At 39.5% G+C, this 19,235-nt stretch overlaps 1 protein-coding gene across 2 annotated transcripts in view; it reads left to right on the top strand.

Moving 5' to 3' along the window:
- itsn2b (intersectin 2b) overlaps nucleotides 1-19,235 on the top strand; it is a 61,343-nt gene that overhangs the window by 20,227 nt on the left and 21,881 nt on the right. For both annotated transcript variants that reach the window (XM_057833119.1, XM_057833110.1), the window contains exons 4-19: nucleotides 100-163; nucleotides 248-405; nucleotides 591-740; nucleotides 4,035-4,080; nucleotides 4,266-4,402; nucleotides 5,539-5,602; nucleotides 5,777-5,914; nucleotides 6,014-6,102; nucleotides 8,192-8,454; nucleotides 8,558-8,707; nucleotides 8,798-8,938; nucleotides 9,119-9,206; nucleotides 9,346-9,485; nucleotides 12,846-13,003; nucleotides 15,068-15,828; nucleotides 15,919-16,040. In XM_057833119.1, coding sequence (XP_057689102.1) covers nucleotides 100-163; nucleotides 248-405; nucleotides 591-740; nucleotides 4,035-4,080; nucleotides 4,266-4,402; nucleotides 5,539-5,602; nucleotides 5,777-5,914; nucleotides 6,014-6,102; nucleotides 8,192-8,454; nucleotides 8,558-8,707; nucleotides 8,798-8,938; nucleotides 9,119-9,206; nucleotides 9,346-9,485; nucleotides 12,846-13,003; nucleotides 15,068-15,828; nucleotides 15,919-16,040 — 2,669 coding nt within the window. The remainder of the gene's footprint in view (nucleotides 1-99; nucleotides 164-247; nucleotides 406-590; nucleotides 741-4,034; nucleotides 4,081-4,265; nucleotides 4,403-5,538; nucleotides 5,603-5,776; nucleotides 5,915-6,013; nucleotides 6,103-8,191; nucleotides 8,455-8,557; nucleotides 8,708-8,797; nucleotides 8,939-9,118; nucleotides 9,207-9,345; nucleotides 9,486-12,845; nucleotides 13,004-15,067; nucleotides 15,829-15,918; nucleotides 16,041-19,235) is intronic.

Here is a 19,235-nt window from a genome sequence, read left to right as displayed (position 1 = left end):
CATGCTTTCATTGCTTCTAGCTTTTGCTCAATTTGTTATTAATGAAAATCGGATTACTCTTCCTTCACTCAATTTATTCTGCCTTTTATCTTATTGTAGGTGAGCAGGCAAGGAAGTTTTTTCTTCAGTCAGGACTACCTTCTTTAGTTCTGGCTGAAATATGGTAATAAACATTTGTCTGCAAAATCTGGAAGAAATGGTTCCCTCAAATCTGTTTTTGACTGAAGATTTTGTTGCTGAATCTCAGGGCTCTGGCTGATATGAACAAAGATGGGAAGATGGACAGGTTGGAGTTTTCCATTGCAATGAAGCTTGTAAAACTCAAACTTCAAGGAACGCCGCTTCCATCTGTACTTCCAGTCGTTATGAAGCAGCCTCCTGTGCCTGTTCCCACTCCCGCCTATGGTAGTACTCCCTAATGTAGTGTTTGAAAATACATATCTACAAATGTAAAAAATAATAATGCATGATAACATTCTGCATTATTATTCATTACAGTCCTGGCATTGAGGCACATTTTCTTCAGTTTCCTCACAAATACAATTTGTCACTTTATTATAGCCAGTAAAGTATTTGTGTTTATGCTTTAGGGATAATGCCTAGCATGTCGCTGATGTCTGGGAGCAACCCCCCCATGTACACATCATTACCCATGGCAACCCCAGGGTACCCGGGGCCACCAATGACAGGCCTCAACATGGGACTTCTCCAGCCAATGGCTGCTGGCACCTTGGCCACTGGTACACACCCTTTCTAGTTAAAATATGATTCTTTATGTGGTCCTGGTCCTATTTTAGTTAGAAATGCCCCCCACCCAAAAAGTTACCCGTGTGATTTGATTTTGTTGTAAAACACACACAGGCTAAGCCCCTTCTCCCTGAATCTGTGAGTCCAGGGGTGTCAAACTCATTTTGGTCACGGGCCACATTGTTGTTACAGGTTCTTCAGAGGGCCAATCTGTCTACGAACTACAGTGTATCACAAAAGTGAGTACATCCCTCGCTTTTCTGCAGATATTTAAGTATATATTTTCATGGAACAACACTGACAAAATGACACTTTGACACAATGAAAAGCAGTCTGTGTGCAGCTTATTTAATAAGAGTTAATTTATTTCCTCTCAAAATAACTCAAAATATAGCCATTAATATCTAAACTAACCCTAACCCTTAAAAACTACATACCTGAATGTCCAAATTGAGTACTGCTTGTCATTTTCCCTCCAAAATGTCAAGTGACTTGTTAGTGTTACTAGGTCCAGTTGTGCATAGGGAGCAGGTGTGTTCAAATTTGTAGTGCAGCTCTCACATTCTCTCATACTTGTCACTGAAAGTTCCAACATGGCACCACATGGCAAAGAACTCTCTGAGGATCTTAAAAGACGTATTGTTGTGCTACATGAAGATGGTCAAGGCTACAAGAAGATTGCCACCACCCTGAAACTTAGCTGCAGTACAGTGGCTAATGTCATCCAGCGTTTTAAATAAGCAGGGTCCACTCAGAAAAGGCCTCAGGTTAGTCGTCCAAAGAAGCTGAACGCACGTGCTGAGCGTCACATCCAAATGCTTTCTTTGAAAGATCATTGCAGGAGTGCTATCAGCATTGCTGCAGAGATTGAAGAGGTGGGGGGTCAGCCTGTTAGTGCTCAGACCATACGCCGCACTCTACATCAAATTGGTGTGCATGGCTGTCACCCCAGGAGGAAGCCTCTTCTGAAGACACAAGAAACCCTGCATACAGTTTGCTGAAGACATGTCAACAAAGCACATGGCTTACTGGAACCATGTCCTATGGTCTGATGTGACAAAGATTAATTTTTTTGGTTCCAATGGTCTCAAGCATGGCAACGTCGTCATGGAGGAGTGCAAGAGCATTCCAGTGGCAATCTGTAAAGCTCTGGTCAACTCCATGCCCAGGAGAGTAAAGGAAGTTCTGGATAATAGTGGTGGCCACACAAAATATTGACAGTTGACATGTTGTATGTTAACATTGACAACTTTCACTAAGGGGTGTACTCACTTTTGTTGCCAGGGGTTTGGATATTAATGGCTATATTTTGAGTTATTTTGAGGGTAAAATAAATTAGCTCTCTTATATAAGCTGCAGACAGACTACTTTTCATTGTGTCAAAGTGTCTTTTGTCAGTGTTGTCCCATGTAAAGATATACTTAAAAATCTGCAGAAATGCGAGGGGTGTACTCACTTATGTGATACGCTGTATGTTTGCCACTAGTATTCACCTAATCAGCAACAAATCAATAATAATAATATATTTTATTTCAAAGCGCCTTGTCGACACTCAAGGGCACTTTACAACCTAATATAGAAGCGTTCAAAGTAAAGTGAACAAAAATACTGATTGAAAGCAAAGTCAGTAGCAGGAAAGAAAGTATGGAATTGAAAAATGAGAAAGAGGTTAATTATTGACGATCAGAGGGTAGAGAATTCCAGAGCTGAGGGGCAGAATGACTAAACATTTTGGAACCTAATGGATGGAAACGGGGGTCAAAGAGGTGAAGAGTAGAAAAGGAGCGGAGAGGTTGGGGAGGAGCGTTAGTGCAAATTAGTTCAGATATGTAGGGTGTGGCCAGGCGGTGAATAGCTTTGAAAGTGATGAGTAGTTAGTAATTCTTTGTTTAACCGGAAGCCAGTGAAGTTGGCAGAGAATGGGGGTGATGTGGTGTGTGGTGGGGATTCTTGTGATTAGGCGTTCTGTGAGATTTTGGAGGAGCTGCAGTTTCTGGAGGTATTTATTTGGAAGACCAAAGAAGTGATTTACAGTAGACGATCTGGATGGTGACTAGGCTGCAAACGTGTGTCGGTAGTGTGGGGACTGAGGGCAAAGACAAGAAATATTGCGAAGATTGAAGATGAAATTGATATTGGAGCGGAAGGAAAGCGTTCTGTAGGGGATGACACCCAGACTCTTACCCTAAGTTTTGGGGGAGTTGGATAGATTGTTGACGGGAATTGACCTACTACAAGGACTTCTGATTTTAAACTGTTAACAGTAGGAAGTTTGAGGAAAGCCATTAGTTGATGTCTTGTAAATAGAAGGTAAGAGGGGAAGGTGGGAGGGAGGTGGTTGGTTACGAGGAAATGTAGGGCTGGGTATCATCCGCATAGCAATGAAAGTGAATATTATATTTAGGGAAAATGGAATTAAAGGGGAGGATGTAGATAATAAAGAGGAGCGGCAGACGACAGAGCCCTGGGGCACGCCAGCCAAGACTGGAAGTGAATGGGATTGGTCGGAACCAAATTTAATGAACTGTGTGTGGCTAGTCAAATAGGAGGTATGCAAACAGGAACCATGCATGAGGTATGTGGGTGATACCAATAGTCTGTCGAGAAGGATACTGTGGGAGATGATGTCAAAAGCAGCTGTAAGCTCGAGGAGAGCCAGAATTGAAAGTAGACCGTAATCAGGAGCTATAAGGAGGTTGTTGGTTATCTTAACCATTTATTTATCAAATAACTCGAGTTATTTTAACAGTTGAGTATTTGAAGACATTGTCAACCTCGAAATTGTCCATGTCCTCAATAGCAAAGTTTTTGATTTTTTTATTTTATTCTTACTAATAATTAAAACAATTTTTTTTTTTTTTTTACATAAATAAAAACAAAAGAAACATTATTCTCCTTTAATTCATTTTTATTTCTTATAATTAAAACCAATACAAGAAAAACGTATATTTTTATAAATTATTTTAAATTAAAAACTGGGGGGGGGGGGGTTCTATGAATATAAAAATATTCTTTCATTTCTCTAGTGAGAACAATGAAATCGATGCGGATGATTTATGTTTGCATGCCACACAAAATGATATTCAGGCAGTCCAGCTTTGTCTCCCGGCCAGCCAGTTTGACACCTGTTGTTCAAAGATAAAGGCGTCTCGGCCATGACTCGAAATATCATTGTCCATATACTGTAGATCCATTTTCCCCGCAGATGCAGGGTTCCAGACCTCCGCTGAATTGGTCATGCTACATTGAAAAAATAATTAATGGTGGTGATGTTTTTCTTTTTCCAGGTCTTCCACTCTCTGCGTCTCCCTATGGTTCTACACTTATACCTAGGTAGTGCACAAAAAAGCACAGAATTTTCAATGTTCAAGCAAAAGTTCTTCACATTAGCTGCTAGAGGGATGGATGTAAATTATACTAGATCTCATTTATTATTTATCCATTTGAAGACTGGGTGGATTGTGCCACAGTATATTAGTGCATTGAGCTTGTATTTTATATTGTTTTGTGTGTTTCAGCGCCACTTTGCCACCCCCCTCAATGACTGGCCAAATGGCAGCAGGTCCTGGGGATTGGGCAGTGCCAGTCGCCTCCAGACTGAAATACAGGCAGCAGTTCAACATCTTGGATAAGCAGATCATTGGATACCTCACTGGTACGATATATGAGCATGTGTGCGCTGTAAATGTAGGTCATACAAAAACCCAAATATGCGTGGCATGCAGGCGTGGATGTTCATGAACAACGGGTGATTTCATAATCGTTGCCCCCCACCCCCCATTTTTTTTTTTCTAATTTCAATTGCGTCAAGCCTTTGCAAACTTGGCCAGTGTGCATTTCCTTGTGTGAATGGTAGGCTTGTTGGACCTGTTTTTCTAAAATTGCTATGATGTAGTGAGAGAATGAGACACACCACTCACACAAGCCTGACTGGTGGGGTGGTCATCAACACTTCTGTTTTCAATCGTGGACCAACATATCCACTTAAAAAAAAAATGTCGTAATTGATATCGTAGTCAGACCCTATGAGATTTTCTTTCATACATGATAATTCTATTTACAACATGTTTACGGTTTTGTCACAGGACATTACTTGAAATGTCATCAGTATGGCTGTCATCAGGAACCTTTATTTACGGTACTTGAAATATTTACGTATGAGTATAGTTGAACTTTTTTTAAACATTTTTCTCAATGTGTTATGACATAAATGGAAAATAATTTCAATAAGTAATGTCTCATACACACCCTCCACACCCACACATCCATTGCATACTGCCATTCCCACATTGCTTCATACATTGCTAAGAATTGGCTTAAGCCATTCTTATGACAAAAGACTTTTTGTCCACTCCTGATACTCGTGTCCACCTTTGCTAAAATCATTGACATCCTCAATTGAGCTGGTGTTTCTGGACAAAAAAAGAAAAAATGAGAAAAACACTTGTGCAATTCTTTTTAGACCGCCTAGAAGGAGGTGCTGAAAAAGTCAGTCACTTTGTTGTTGTTATCATTATTTTTTTTCCCTTTTTTCTAGTTTTTCTTCGTGGGGAGTCAAAATAAAATAAGTGGCTACTCCTCTGTAATTTGACACAGACAAAGGATTTTTTTTTTGTCAAAGGGCTGATTAATTAATTGCGGATTGATTAATTGCAGACTTGTTATGTACGTACGCCAGTTGTCCAAAAGATGGCAGTTTTGTGTCGCATCTTTGTTGTTACCGGGTGGTTGTAGTTTATTTGAACTTGTTAAAAAGGAGACTGCTGCATGTAAAACATATTTTTCCCATAGGTCAGCAGGTGAGAGGGGCTATGACAAACACAATGCTCAGTCAGACTCAGCTAGCCTCAATCTGGTGAGATCATGAGTATTATCTCATTGGCTACAATTGTTGGCGTTGGGCGTCAAATCCATTTTAACCAGTTGAAATGGATTGGACGTCTATAGCTGTAGATTGCACTAAAACATGATCATTCACTTGCCGTTTTGGTTCCCAAATTTTAATGCATTAGTTTTAACTTTCCTACAGGAATTTGTCTGACGTTGATAAGGACGGCAAACTCTCAGCTGAGGAGTTCATCCTAGCGATGCATTTGGTGGATGTGGCCAAAAGTGGACAACCGCTGCCTCAAACCTTGCCAATTGACCTAGTGCCACCCACACAAAGGTAAATTTTGCCTTTAGATTATAAAAGAAGACAAAATATTACATGACCACATCAAAATGTGAGGTTGCTGAGGGTCTAAATATTACCCTTTTTCCCCAGGAGTGCTGTGAATGGATCCAGTGCGTCTCACTATGCAGCTCTCAATGATAATTTTGACATTGAACCACCACAGAAAGCCAGAAGCAACAGTTAGTTCTTATTGTTTTTACATATTGTTCATTATTTAAATAGGGCCCAAAGATCAATTTTGCATTAAAATTGTGAATTACGCAATTAGAATCACAATTTTGAAATCGCCAAGGCCACAGTTTTTTTCATGTGGATTTGACTGACCCAGGATCTTTTGTACTAATACATTTGTATTTCTGCCCCTTTTAACAGGAAATATTTCCATTTTACATTTTGAAAACACATTTAGTTTACAGGTAGTCCCCAGGTTACAAACGAGTTCCGTTCCTAGGCTGGCGATGTAACCGAATTTCTGCGTAAGTCGGATTTAACCCCTTTAAGTACCCCTAAATACTCTCCTGAATCCCAAAATAACTATTAGGGGTGCACAATATCCATTTTTTGAGACCGATATCAATAACTTCCTGCTCCTCAAAGCGGATACCGATATCGATAACTGATAATAAATATATATTTTAAAAAATGAAATGAAAATGAATTGAACACCTGGAGGTTCCAAAAAAAAAAAAAAAACTAGTGGTGGATTCAACATAGATTTGCCTTTGATCTCACCAGATTTTTCATAATGACATGAACAAAACTGTGTGTTTCACTTCTGCACTGCCCGACAGCCAGCTAAAAATGAATGCACTTCCATAAACCACAAGGCTTGGTCTTTTCTTGCTTTTATGGGAAGACACTCGTCTTAATAATGTGAAAGTACAACAGAAAAATACACATATTCAATACGCCATATGCAACAAACTGCACAATACACTTATATACACAACTATTATATGTACAGCATAGCACACTAGCTTGAGCTACTAAAGCATTGGCTGGCTTCTATAACACAACAACTTATTAAGTTCTGTACATATGACCCTTCCACACAGAAGTAAACATATAGTGCACATCCATATGTTTTAGTAAACATAAAATACTTACAGACATATTTCCGAGGCGGAAACGTAACAGAAAGCATTCACGATTGTCAATGCAACCGCTAGACACCGCAATGTGTATGTGAATGAGCTTGTAATGTGAACAAAACTACTGTGACAAAAAATAGATGCAACAAATTATTCTGACCAGCGGGTGGGAGCAATGCCCTGCAAATGGTCAACTGCTTTCCTATACTAGTGTGTAAAGTCACTGTAAACTGTAAAGCCAGCACAATACATATTATCGGTCCTATTATTAAATTTATTGGATTTATCGGGATGACGTCATAATTCCTATTATCGGACCGATAATTATCGGACCAATAATAATCGTGCACCAGTAATAACTATCCAAAAACCTGAAAGCGCTATAGAACTATAACAAGTATAAGTATTATACGTAATAGTACTGTCCTCGCCAAGACGTTGGAGCTAAATCGTAGCTAGACAGCGAGCTAAGCTGTAATCTTTCCCCTCGCTCTCACTCGACTGCACGACATCTTTCTGGAAGCAAATGCGTTCTTGCTCTTGTGTGCGCAAGCACTCTTCTTGGTGTGCGCAAATGCGTTCTTCTTCGTGTGTACATACGCTCTTACAAGCGTGCGGAAGAACTACCTACTCTACGCTTCCGGCGCCAAAATAAAAGCATACGCCACAAAACAAAAGTCAACATTATAATCAAATACACATTTCGTCAGAGGGCAGAATGGTCATATTCATAAATTAAAGTAAAAAAAATAAGATATTGTGAGGTACAATAAGGTAAGTGTTAACGCGACGGAAAAAACAAAAAACGACGGGAGACAAAATGGTGGACGAGATTCCGGCGTCATAAAGTCAAGATCATGTAAGTTGAATACGTTGTAACTCAGGGACTACCTGTAATTACATTTTGCGTTGCGTTTATTAACATTTTATTTATTTCCTATTTTATTTATCAAGAAAGAAAGTTTTGCATTGAAGCCTGAGTTGAAGAATCAGGAATCGAATTCGTAGTATCGTCGAGAAAAATGAATTAAATCAATAAGATATTTTTCTAAAATCGTTCAGCCCTCATGTGACCTGCCCTTAAAATTCACATATATTTGGAATTATTTAAATTAAAAACTGTTCATTTATTTTAGGTGGCTAATAGCTGTTGCATTCAAATTGTGTTACCATTCAGTGTCTTTCGAGGACAAGTACAAAGCCAACATTGAGCGCGGTAATGCAGAGCTGGAGAAAAGACGATTGGCACTGCTGGAAGCGGAAAAGAAAGAGAAGGAAAGACAAGCTCAAAAGGCACGAGAGGAGCAAGAGCGGAAGGAGAAGGAAGCTCGTGAAGCAGAGGAGAGGCGGCGGAAAGAGGAAGAGAGGCGCTTGGAGCGTCAGAGAGAATTGGAGAGGCAGAGAGAAGAAGAGCGTCGGAGAGAAATTGAGAGGAAAGAGGTGAGACTTGAAGCTCTCAAAATAAACCCTTTGCTTATCAATGGTGTTTTTTGGGCAAGTACTGTAGCGGCATTGTTCTCTCGTGTATGTGGGCTCACTACAGGCTGCACAGCGGGAGCTTGAGCGCCAAAGGAAGGAGGAATTGGAAAGGAGGAAACGAGCAGAACTCCAACTAAAGAGGCAGAAGGAACAGGACGACATCATTCAACTCAAAGCTAAGAAGAGGACTTTGGAGATGGAGTTGGAGGCAGTGGTTAGTGGTCAAGTGCTACTAATGAGTCAAGTGCAGAAGTATTAATAACTTGGCGAAGGTCTGGGCTCATTCTGTCTTTTAATTCTGAAGGGTAACAAACAGCGTCAGATTTCAGACCGTCTGCGTGACATTCAAAACAAGAAGAAGCTTCCTAAGACTGAGCTGGACCTTATCACTCAAAGGAAAGATGCACGTCAGCAGGACATAAATAATCTTCAGAAACAGATTGAGGTCAGATCTGTTTTGTTTCTTTAAACTGTTCATGATTACTATTTTTCTTCAGCCACAGCACATTAAAAATATTCTCTCCCTTCACACTTTGTCAGCTGTTTTTTTTTTTAAACTTTGTGATTACCATTTTTCTTCAGTCACAGCACGTAAAACATATTCTCTCCCTTCACACTTTGTCAGGAGTTCCAGAGGAAGTTATCCCAATTGATGCCAGAACAGAAGAGACTGACTGAGACACTCCAAAGCATGGCTGCTAATAACTTGCCTGGTTAGTACTGACACATCGCTCCTCAGATTTATTTAAAAAAAAAACAAAAACAAAAAAACAGTCACAGCACAACAGTCACTCTTTCATGTACAGAAGGGAAATATCAACTCCCATATTCTGATTCATCCTATATTTGTAGTGTCCACCATCTCCAACCTGAAGCAAAGTGTTACTCAAAAGCAGGGGACCTGCTCAAAACTAAGAAATCAGCTCCAGGCCCTTGAGAAAGAAACTGCTGCTAAACTGGAAGAGCTGGAACGGCACAGCAAAAACATGCAGGTAGAATACAGTAATATCAAAAGCAACTTGACAATGCATCAGTTAAAAAGCTGCAGTCACATGAAGCTGTGACTCAACTGTGATTGTGTTAGAGGTCACCGTCAGGGTGTCAAACTTAACTTTGTTGTTGGGTACATCGTAGTTTTGGTTTACTTCGGATAGCCACATGGCAGCAAACTAGAGCTGCCATGATTAATAAGCCTATTGACAAATAATTACACAATTATCAAATGAATTGACAACTATTTTGACAGTTGAATGGTTTAGAGACGTTGATCTAAAATTTGTTTAAATTCTCTTTTTTTTTTTTTTAAATATCTTAATAGCAATTATTCTCATATTTTTCATGTTTTGTTTTACATTATTCAGATTGTTTCGTTATAAAAGGGTGGGGAAATGGTAAATGTTCTTTTTTTAAAATGTTTTTTCTATTCCCAAATTTCTTTAATCCCTGATCTTGTATTAAGGACTTCAGAAATTTTATTTGAATTTTATTTTAGCGAGAAACACGATATTGGGGCACATGATTTGCCTTCGCTGAAAATTTGTCTCCAGACCTTGGGTTTGACAACTGTGCTAGAGATGGATTTTTTTCTTTCTCATCTCAAATGTGGTACCGTAGTTAATAGGTTTTTTTCCTTCACTATTACTGCGCATGTGAGCACTTTAACCTACCTTGCCTGTTGGAATTTTCCTTCACTATTACTGTGGCATGTGAGCACAGTAACCTACCTTGCCTGTTGGAAGTTTTAGACATAAGCAGCAAAAATGGAGAAACTTTTTCCCCTTTTTTTGTCTGCTATGTTGCCTATTCAGGATATACAGCCTTATTATAATGTTGAATATACTGTATACATAGTCTCACAATAATAAAATATTGAGAATCTACACTGACTGAGAACAAACAGCAAAAGCACTTAACAGAAGTAAGCTAAATGTAAAATAGTCTGTTGGTGAATAGTTTTTATTTTTTGTTTTTATGTTTGTCCTTTTGCAATTCCTGATGAATATTAGGTGGGCCTTACGCCGGTAACACACTAGAAACGTCAACGATCCCGCCGCAATAACGCACCAGTGACGCTCGGTGTCAATTTCCATAGGACGCGTTTCACGAGCAGCGCGTCTGTGGAGCGGCTCGATCATTTCACGCGAGGATTGCAAGATCGCGCGAGAATAGCGGGTATTTAAAGGTAATAAAAAAACAACACTTTACCTTTCAGACCCCGCGTATTGGCCTGCTTTCTTTTTGAAAGACAGAAGAAAAAAGAAGTCATGTGCTGAAGCAAAAAGAAATCCCAATGACAAGGATTTTAACATGTATTTTACAAATTAAATGCCTCAATCATTTTTTTTTCTTATGAACATTTTTCTAAGCTTTATTGATGTTTTTTCTCAAGTTAAAGCACCACGCAGAAATTAATAAATTTAATTGTGTAGCAGGATTTGTGTATTATTCGTATTAATTACAGGTGTTTTAGCTCATTTCAATTTATTTTATTTATATAGTAAGTTACGATTGCTTATTATTTTGAAATTCGACCGGATCCACCGTATTTTTACACGAGTGACTTCCGGCCTGCCCGATCCTCCCTAGTAGTATTGACGCAGGGGGGCCGCGTCTTGCGTCAAATAACAAACTCCGCTGTTCTTTTCGCGTGCGACGCGTTGAGCGCTTCTGGGACGCGTCCAACTCGCGGCCGCACTGCGACTGGTGTGCATTGGCTGATTGACTTTAACGGCCGTGTTTCACTGCATTATCGCGGCGGGATCGTTGACGCGACGTTGACGTTTTTAGTGTGTTACCGGCGTTAGGAAGTCAAGAGGATCTACTAGGGGTCTGCCAGAGTAAGAAAAAAACTAAATGAGGAAGACACTGAAGGAATGGGGTCAAAAGAGGCAGTGACAGAGCAAAAGTGACAGGAGGTAGAAGAATTTGCTATAGTTGCAGATACAAAGCCAAATCAAAATGACTGATACTGACATTAAAAAAACAAAAAAACAAGAATATCAATATTAATATTTTTCAAGCTGCACTCATATGGGCACTGATGGTGTTATAATTTTTGTCTTTATGTGAAGTCACCTGATGATCTGCTCACCTGTGAAAGAAAAATACAATACATTCAGCGTACATACATTATACTGTTAAATGGTAAATGGCTAGATAAAATTTATTCATCACAGTTCTAAGATCAAGGGATCAAACGCAGAATCCTGCCTTCCAGTGCGGCATTTACATGTTCTCCACGTGCAAACGTGGGTTTTCTCCAGGTACCCCTACATTGTCTGTACTCTACTATAGACTGTACCATATTCATAATTCTTCTGTAACTGTGGATTAAATCAAAGCCAAAATGTATCCGAGTGCAACGCTTTTTGTTTGATCCTTTTTTGGTTCAAAGCTGATTCCATATTTTATGCTTTTTATCTGTGTTGTTGCCAGCCCAATACACCGCAGTACTGAACAACATGCTCACCACTACGCACCTTAACTCATTTATTCAACTGCATGCGTGCATGTATTTAGGGATAGATGGTGAGAAGGGGTTGGTGTAAGTATTTGTGAGGAAAGTTATTTGTACAAAGCATTTTTAGCAGCATTATTTTGGTTGATATGAATGAATGGTTAATATAAAATACTGTGTATAAACTCGAACTGGAGGTGGCAACATAATAAAAATGATTACATTATAATGAATAATTGAATCAAGAACAGAGGTAGTGTGGGCAAAACTACCAAGTTGCTTTCTGTAGTTCACAACACCATTTAGCGTAGCAAACATGTTGAATGCTTATCACCAGAGCCTGATGTCGTCACCATATGCTTTGTTGCTGCTGCTGCTTTTTATTTACGATGGGGAAATGCCTATTTGTAGATTTTTTGCCTAAGATGTTCTTGCATATTATTGTGACCAAACGACTTCGTCTTTTTTAACTTTGTGATGTTCTTGCATATTATCATGGCCAACTTGCTTCCTCTTTTTTAACCTTTGTTGTCATTCCTTTTGCTTTTTAACCATTGATTCATCTGCACTTTCTAATGTCACCCTATTGAACATGTCTTCCTCATAACTTTGCAGCATATGGGCGCTAACAACAACGCTTTGCTTCACGTGGTCGTCTCACTGCTGTCCTGCCTGTGTAACCTCTTCTACCTGCTTAAGGTTTTCATTCTCTTAGTTGTTCTCAACTCTGAATTTCTTTTAGTGGCTGGTGTCATTGGCAATCCTCCCTTTTTTCTTTTTAGCTTTGACTTCCTTTCCTCTTCTTAACCTACTGTAGGTGCTCGTGCACGCATTGCTCAGCTTTTAACACCATTGCGTATGTCAACTCACTACTTCTTTTTGTCGTGTACGTCAGGAACTGAGGGAGAGCCAGCAAAAGCAGCAGGCAGCAATAGAGAAGCTGCGAAGCATCAAAGAGGAAAAAAGACAAGAGCTGATTCGCAGGAAGCAGGAGCATGAGGAGATGAGGAAACGGGAAGAAGAGAGGAGGCGGCAGGAGGAGGAGGCACAAAGGTTTTTGACACTTGCACAACTGAAATGCAATCTGAACGGAAGTCATTCCTTATCAAGTCACACAATTTCCCCAGTGCACCTTCAATCGTTAAGCCACGCCTCCTTGGAAAACTCTGACAACCCAAGGCTCTGTCAAATTCTCTCAGTGACTGAACGAACAATTTATGGACGATGGTGGGAGTTCAAATTTCTGAATTTGCACTAAAACGGCTGGCAATAGATCTGTTTTTTAAAAAATGATTCATTTTATTTATTTATAAATTTTTTAATTAATCAAGAAGCCGACAGAGAGGGTTGCAGTATGCAGTGGAGTGGTATGTCAATGGTATTAAACTTTACAGAGAGGAGACCATTATTATATTTGAGGCAAAATGTGACCACTCACAACTATAAAATGGGAAACCCCACTGGCCGAATATCCATCTAGCTATAACATTAGCTGCTTAGTAACATTGTCATGTGTTCTGCCAGATTTTGCTCCTGAAGCTTTTGTGGCAATGAATTAGCAGTCTTTTACATTCACTTGGATTGTCAATATTATCCACAAGTGCTACATACATACAGTGATCCCTCGCTACTTTGCACTTCAAACTTCGCGCTTCCAGTCCATCGCGGATTTCTTTTTCAATTAAAAAAGAAAAAAAATACAGATGAGCCGTCCTAAGCCGCTCACGTAGTCTCACTCTCCCTCCTGCTGCTCTTTTTTGGTCAGGCAGTGCACTGGAGTTGCTTATTAAAGTTAACAATGATTGACAGACATTTAATGTTTGATCTTGCCACAGATGCTTTGAAGCCTAAGCTTCAAAGCGCCTCATGCGTCATCAACTCATTGTGTTTAAGTAAGAAGCTTGAGCGGATTTCTCTCAATGAAGCATTTATTAAACACAATAATTTTACTACTTTATTCTTGTTTAAAAATAATTCGGTGGGACAGTAACATGTTTTGAAAATTATTACATTTGAAGTGCTTGAAAACCATTTATAAAAAGTGAGTTACTGTGAATTAAGTGAGCTACTTCGCAGTTTTTCACTTATCGCAGCGGGTTCTGGTCCCCATTTACCGCGAAAACAAGGGATCACTGTATTCCTTTCTTTATAGAAAGTTTGTGGTGGTAGTTATATTTTATTCTATTTGTGTATCCACAGGCTAGTAAACAAGTAGGCAGTCAAATGGTAGCAAACTAATGTTAATAGTTAAGTCTACATTTCTATCAAATATATATTTTTTTTTACAGTCAATCTTATACTTATCTTTGGGATTGTCTTGACATTCAGTTTTGTATGTGGTCGACGACAGAGCCTTATCCACAGCTTGCATTTGGCGAACTTTTCACTTAGGGTTTGAAAAAGGCACCAAAAAATTGCTCCCCCCAGTCTTTCAGGGTACCCCATGCACAACGTTTAACCATCAGGTTTTTGCAGTTTTAGTGTTAGACTTACGGTAAGATGGTTTAAGCCACGAGCACACAGTACATTTCTATGCAACTCTACGGTTGGTGTCAGCGTTTTCTGATTTGGGGGCGTGGTTTAGCGATAGGTCCATTGAATAATCAAAGTTCTTACACTGCCAGCCTCTCCCATTACAAATGGATGGGATGTCCATCATTGTCAATGGCAGGCAATAAGTTAAATACTATAAAACGTTTTTAGTTTTTTTTAATTACCAAAGGAGTCTCTTGCCCTATAAATTGTTTGTTTTTTTTAAATCCACTGTAAAGGGGTAATATCACTAAAAAATAGTACACCAATGCTATTTTTTAAAAATATATTATGATGGATGGATCCAAAATACATAGCTATAAAAATTAACAGGTCTGTACCTATCTTCAAACAACAGATAAGGGCCTCCAACAATGGTATAAATGTGTATGCACTGATAATGTTAAAGTCTTGAGCAAGGAGGCTCAAACTTCGTATTCTTTCATTGGACAGCTTCTAGCAGTAATGATATAAAAATCGGGCAAATAGAAGAGGTGTCGCTGGGGAGATTTTGGGGAGTTGTGTAAATTGACATGGATTGACCCCTCTGTGATTCTCACCGTATTGCTTAAATCTCTTTGTCAGGTTAGAAAAGGAGCGCCAGTGGAAGGAAAAGTTGAGGAGGGATGAGGAGGAGCGCCAGAGGAGGCTCCAAGAGGAACGTGAGGCCAAAAGAAGGGAGCAGGAGGAAAAAGAGCTAAGGGCAAAGGAGGAGGCAGAGAGGAAGCGCAGAGAGGAAGAGGCGAGGAGGAAAAGAGAGGAGGAGGAACGGCTGAGGCAAATTGAGAGACAGAGGCAGGAGGAAGAGCGGAGAAAGCTGGAGGAGGAGAGGAGGCAATTGGAGGCAGAGAGGAGAAAGCTGGAGGAAGATAAAAGGATGGAAGAAAAGAGAAGGAAAGAAGAGGAGGAACGACTCAAGCGGGAAGAAGAAAGAAGGAAGCTGGAGGAAGAGCAAAGACGGCAGGAGGCAGAGGAGAGGAGGAGGGTCGAAGAAGAGCGCAGAAAGGAGATGGAGCGGGTAGAGGAGGAGAGACGGAGACAAAGGGCAGCACAGGCTGCCCTTAGAGACACAGAGGAAAGGAGAAGGTTAGAGGAGGAGGAAAGGAGGAGGAAAGAGCAACAGGAAGAGCAGCGGAGAAAGCAGGAGGAAGAGAAGAGGAAGCTTCAGCAGCAACAGGAGGACGATAGGAGGAGGCGTGAAGAGGAACGAAAAAGAGCAGAGGATGAGAGAAAAAGAAAAGTGGAAGAAGAGTCAAAAAAGAGAAGAGAGCATCAGTCGAGTGGTGGCAAAATTGACATTCAAGAGAAGTTGAATTCTCTTCTGAGGGGACTGGAGGAAAGGAAAGGTGAGAAAACACTGGATCGATATGCAATCACGTCATCTCATATGGAGATGAGAAGGAGCTTCCTGTTTAATTTATAAACTCTCACCATAGGTCGGCAGCCCAGGACCATGCAACCCAGGAATTCGGTGGTTCTCACACCCTTCAGGGCACTTTATCCATTCACTGCACGAAACCATGAAGAGCTCACATTCAACGCAGATGAAATAATTGAGGTACGATTCCTGTACTAAAGCTAATGTTGGATCACGCTTATTATCATTAGTGTAAATGAACGAAATAACCATATAATAAACCAATATCGATATCGATAACTTCCTGCTCATCTAAACCAATATCGATAACCGATAATATACATTTTTTTAATGTACGTATATTCACCTGGGTTTTTGAACACCTTGATGTTTAAAAAAAAACAACTAGTGGTGGACTTAACATAGATTTGCCTTTGACATAACCATTTTTTTATGATGACATGAACATTATTATAATGAAAATTATTATAATGAAAAAAACAAAGACAAGAACAGTCTCGACTTCAAATAAAGTGCCAATATTTTTCAATTTTTTTTTGAGTCAATCACCATCAATTATTCAATGTCATTAAAGATGTGTTGCCTGAACGATGAGTACTGAACTAAAACATAAACCCAACAGGTATTGTGCGTTGTCATCAGATAAAAACATTTGGTGCTACAGGAGAGCGTACTGTTGTGGTCTTGGTCCATGAAACAACTTTCTTAACCTGGCATTTATAGAACAGCAAGTCTTATCAATAACCAAAAGGCCTCTCAATAACTTACTAACCTATAACTAACACTTTAAAATGCAAAAAAAATATAGTAAGGTTCATCACTCATTCATCATAATCAAAAATATGGTTGAACAAAAAGGATTAATGGCTTGCCTTATAACTATCCATATAAACGGCAGTGAGTGAACCCATTTTCAATAAAGCATGAGGTTTCTTCTCTGCACAGTACAAAATCCTTGTCCAGCCACTGCGCCGTCATACCAAGCATGCTGAAAGGACTAACATTACACGTCCATATGTCCGTAGTGAAACTTACGTGGTTGCCGAAGTATGGAAGCGTGTGGCAATCTCCTCATACTTTGCCGGTAAACATTCGGCTTGGAATGATGAACCTGCGCTCCAAATGACGAAGTAGCCGCCTGAATCCTATGTCTTTGACGAGGGAAAAGAGTTTGTAACGCCATCTTTTCTGTGATCATGTATGTGATCGCTATAGCCCCCGGTCATTTTTGTGAAACTTTTCAAAGGCCTCGTTAAATGGTACAACCCGGCTTTCTTCGCTGACTTTGGAATTGAATGGGCAGATTCATTCGCAGCTCACGCGTCCTCGGACTCTTTTAAAACACCATTGAAGTGACTGTGATCTTTTAAGTGGCTTATTAAGATGTGTTGTCGCGCGACACTTTTTTCCCTCCTCATGGAACTTCGTTTTTGCATTTGTTACAAATTACGAGTGAAGCGTTTTCCACTGACAACTTAAAAAAATCCCATACTACCGACACCATGCTTTTTTTTTTTTTTTTTAGCACACAGCCATCGTTTGAGCGTTACGTCACAGAAGGGAGCGCTTGATTTGTGGCACAACTCCCTCTTCTCCTCCTACACACAGTCACTGATACAATGGACTGGCAAAACAGGAGTGGAAACGAACAGACACATCCCAGTCCACTGACACCGCTCCAAAATAATTATACTGTTTATTATCGGGCCTGTTAGTAATGTTATTGTATTTATTAGGATGACGTCATAATTCCTATTATCGACCGATAATTATCGGACCAATAATTATCGTGTATCTACTAGTTTAACGGAAATAAAGACTATGATAAGAAGAAAAACGCCAAACTGTATTCTGTGTTCACAAAACTAACAAAACAATTGAAATTAAAGACACTAGTCCCTTCGTTTTTATATTTTATTGAACATTTTGTATTTTATCATTTAAATGTCAAAATGATAACATTTAAAATGATTGAATACATTTATTAACGAGCATTTTTAGTTTTTTTTTTTTTTTTTTATCATTTGATTCTTTGAATGCTAAGCCTTAAATAACCTAACTCATGAAAAACTAAAAGTAATACTAATACTAATAATATAAAAAAACAGTAACACTAATACAGTGGTACCTCGACATACAATCGCTTCGACATACAATCTTTTCAACATCTGACGTAAAATTTGACTCTGCATTTGTTTCTACATCCGATGACATGCTCGAAATACGACGATCTATGACAGCACCGCAGTTTCTTTGTTTTCCCGCAAGACAGACGCATGGCAGATTTTCTTGTGGTAAAAATCAACATGCGTTCAAACAATGTGAGATGAAGATAGATATGATAGAAAAATATGAGCATGGGGTGCGCATCCGTGATGACGTCCGCCAGTCTTTATTAGTTAAGGTGGCAATTATTATTGTGGTAACCTAGCCAAAGAAATCGCCAGCTTCCTCAAGTTTCTAATCATTTCCATCAGTTCCATCAACTTGTGCCCAGTGTCCCCCGCAGCAAGTAAACAAAAAGAAACTAAAAAGGCTCACTATATCAAGTCAGCCACGCGATGCGTTCAGGTACACCACCCAATGTTTGAATTATTATAATTATTTCTATTGTTATATTATTATTCCGATTGTTATTCATAATGTGTCTGTTTTTCTCATTTTAATAGATAGTTGCAATAGTAACATCAATATTTATTGAGAATTTAGTGTAGGTATTTGGGCTGTGGAACGTATTAATGGAATTCCAGTGTATCACAAAAGTGAGTACGCCCCTTGCATTTCTGCAGATATTTAAGTATATCTTTTAATGGGACAACACTGACAAAATGACACTTTGACACAATGAAAAGTAGTCTGTGTGCAGCTTATATAATTTAGTTAATTTATTTTCCCTTCAATATCACTCAAAATATAGCCAATAATATTTAAACCCCTGGCAACAAAAGTGAGTACACCCCTTAGAGAAACTATATACATCTCTAAATGTCTAAATTGCGTACTGCTTGTCATTTTCCCTCCAAAATGTCATGTGACTCGTTACAGGAGTGCTGTCAGCATTGCAGAGATTGAAGAGGTGGGGGGTCAGACCATATGCTGCACTCTACATCAAATTGGTGTGCATGGCTGTCACCCTAGGAGGAAGCCTCTTCTGAAGACGGTACACCAGAAAGCCCGCAAACAGTTTGCTGAAGACATCAACAAAGCACATGGATTACTGGAACCATGTCCTATGGTCTGATGAGACGGGCGGGGTTTCTTGTGTACCGTCTTCAGAAGAGGCTTCCTCCTGGGGTGACAGCTATGCACACCAATTTGATGTAGAGTGCGGCGTATGGTCTGAGCAGTAACAGGCTGACCCCCCACCTCTTCAAT

This window comes from Corythoichthys intestinalis, chromosome 1, assembly GCF_030265065.1.
Source record: "Corythoichthys intestinalis isolate RoL2023-P3 chromosome 1, ASM3026506v1, whole genome shotgun sequence".
Classification (NCBI taxonomy): domain Eukaryota; kingdom Metazoa; phylum Chordata; class Actinopteri; order Syngnathiformes; family Syngnathidae; genus Corythoichthys; species Corythoichthys intestinalis.
Note: the sequence above shows the minus strand (reverse complement) of the source record. Positions and strands in the feature narration are given on the sequence as shown.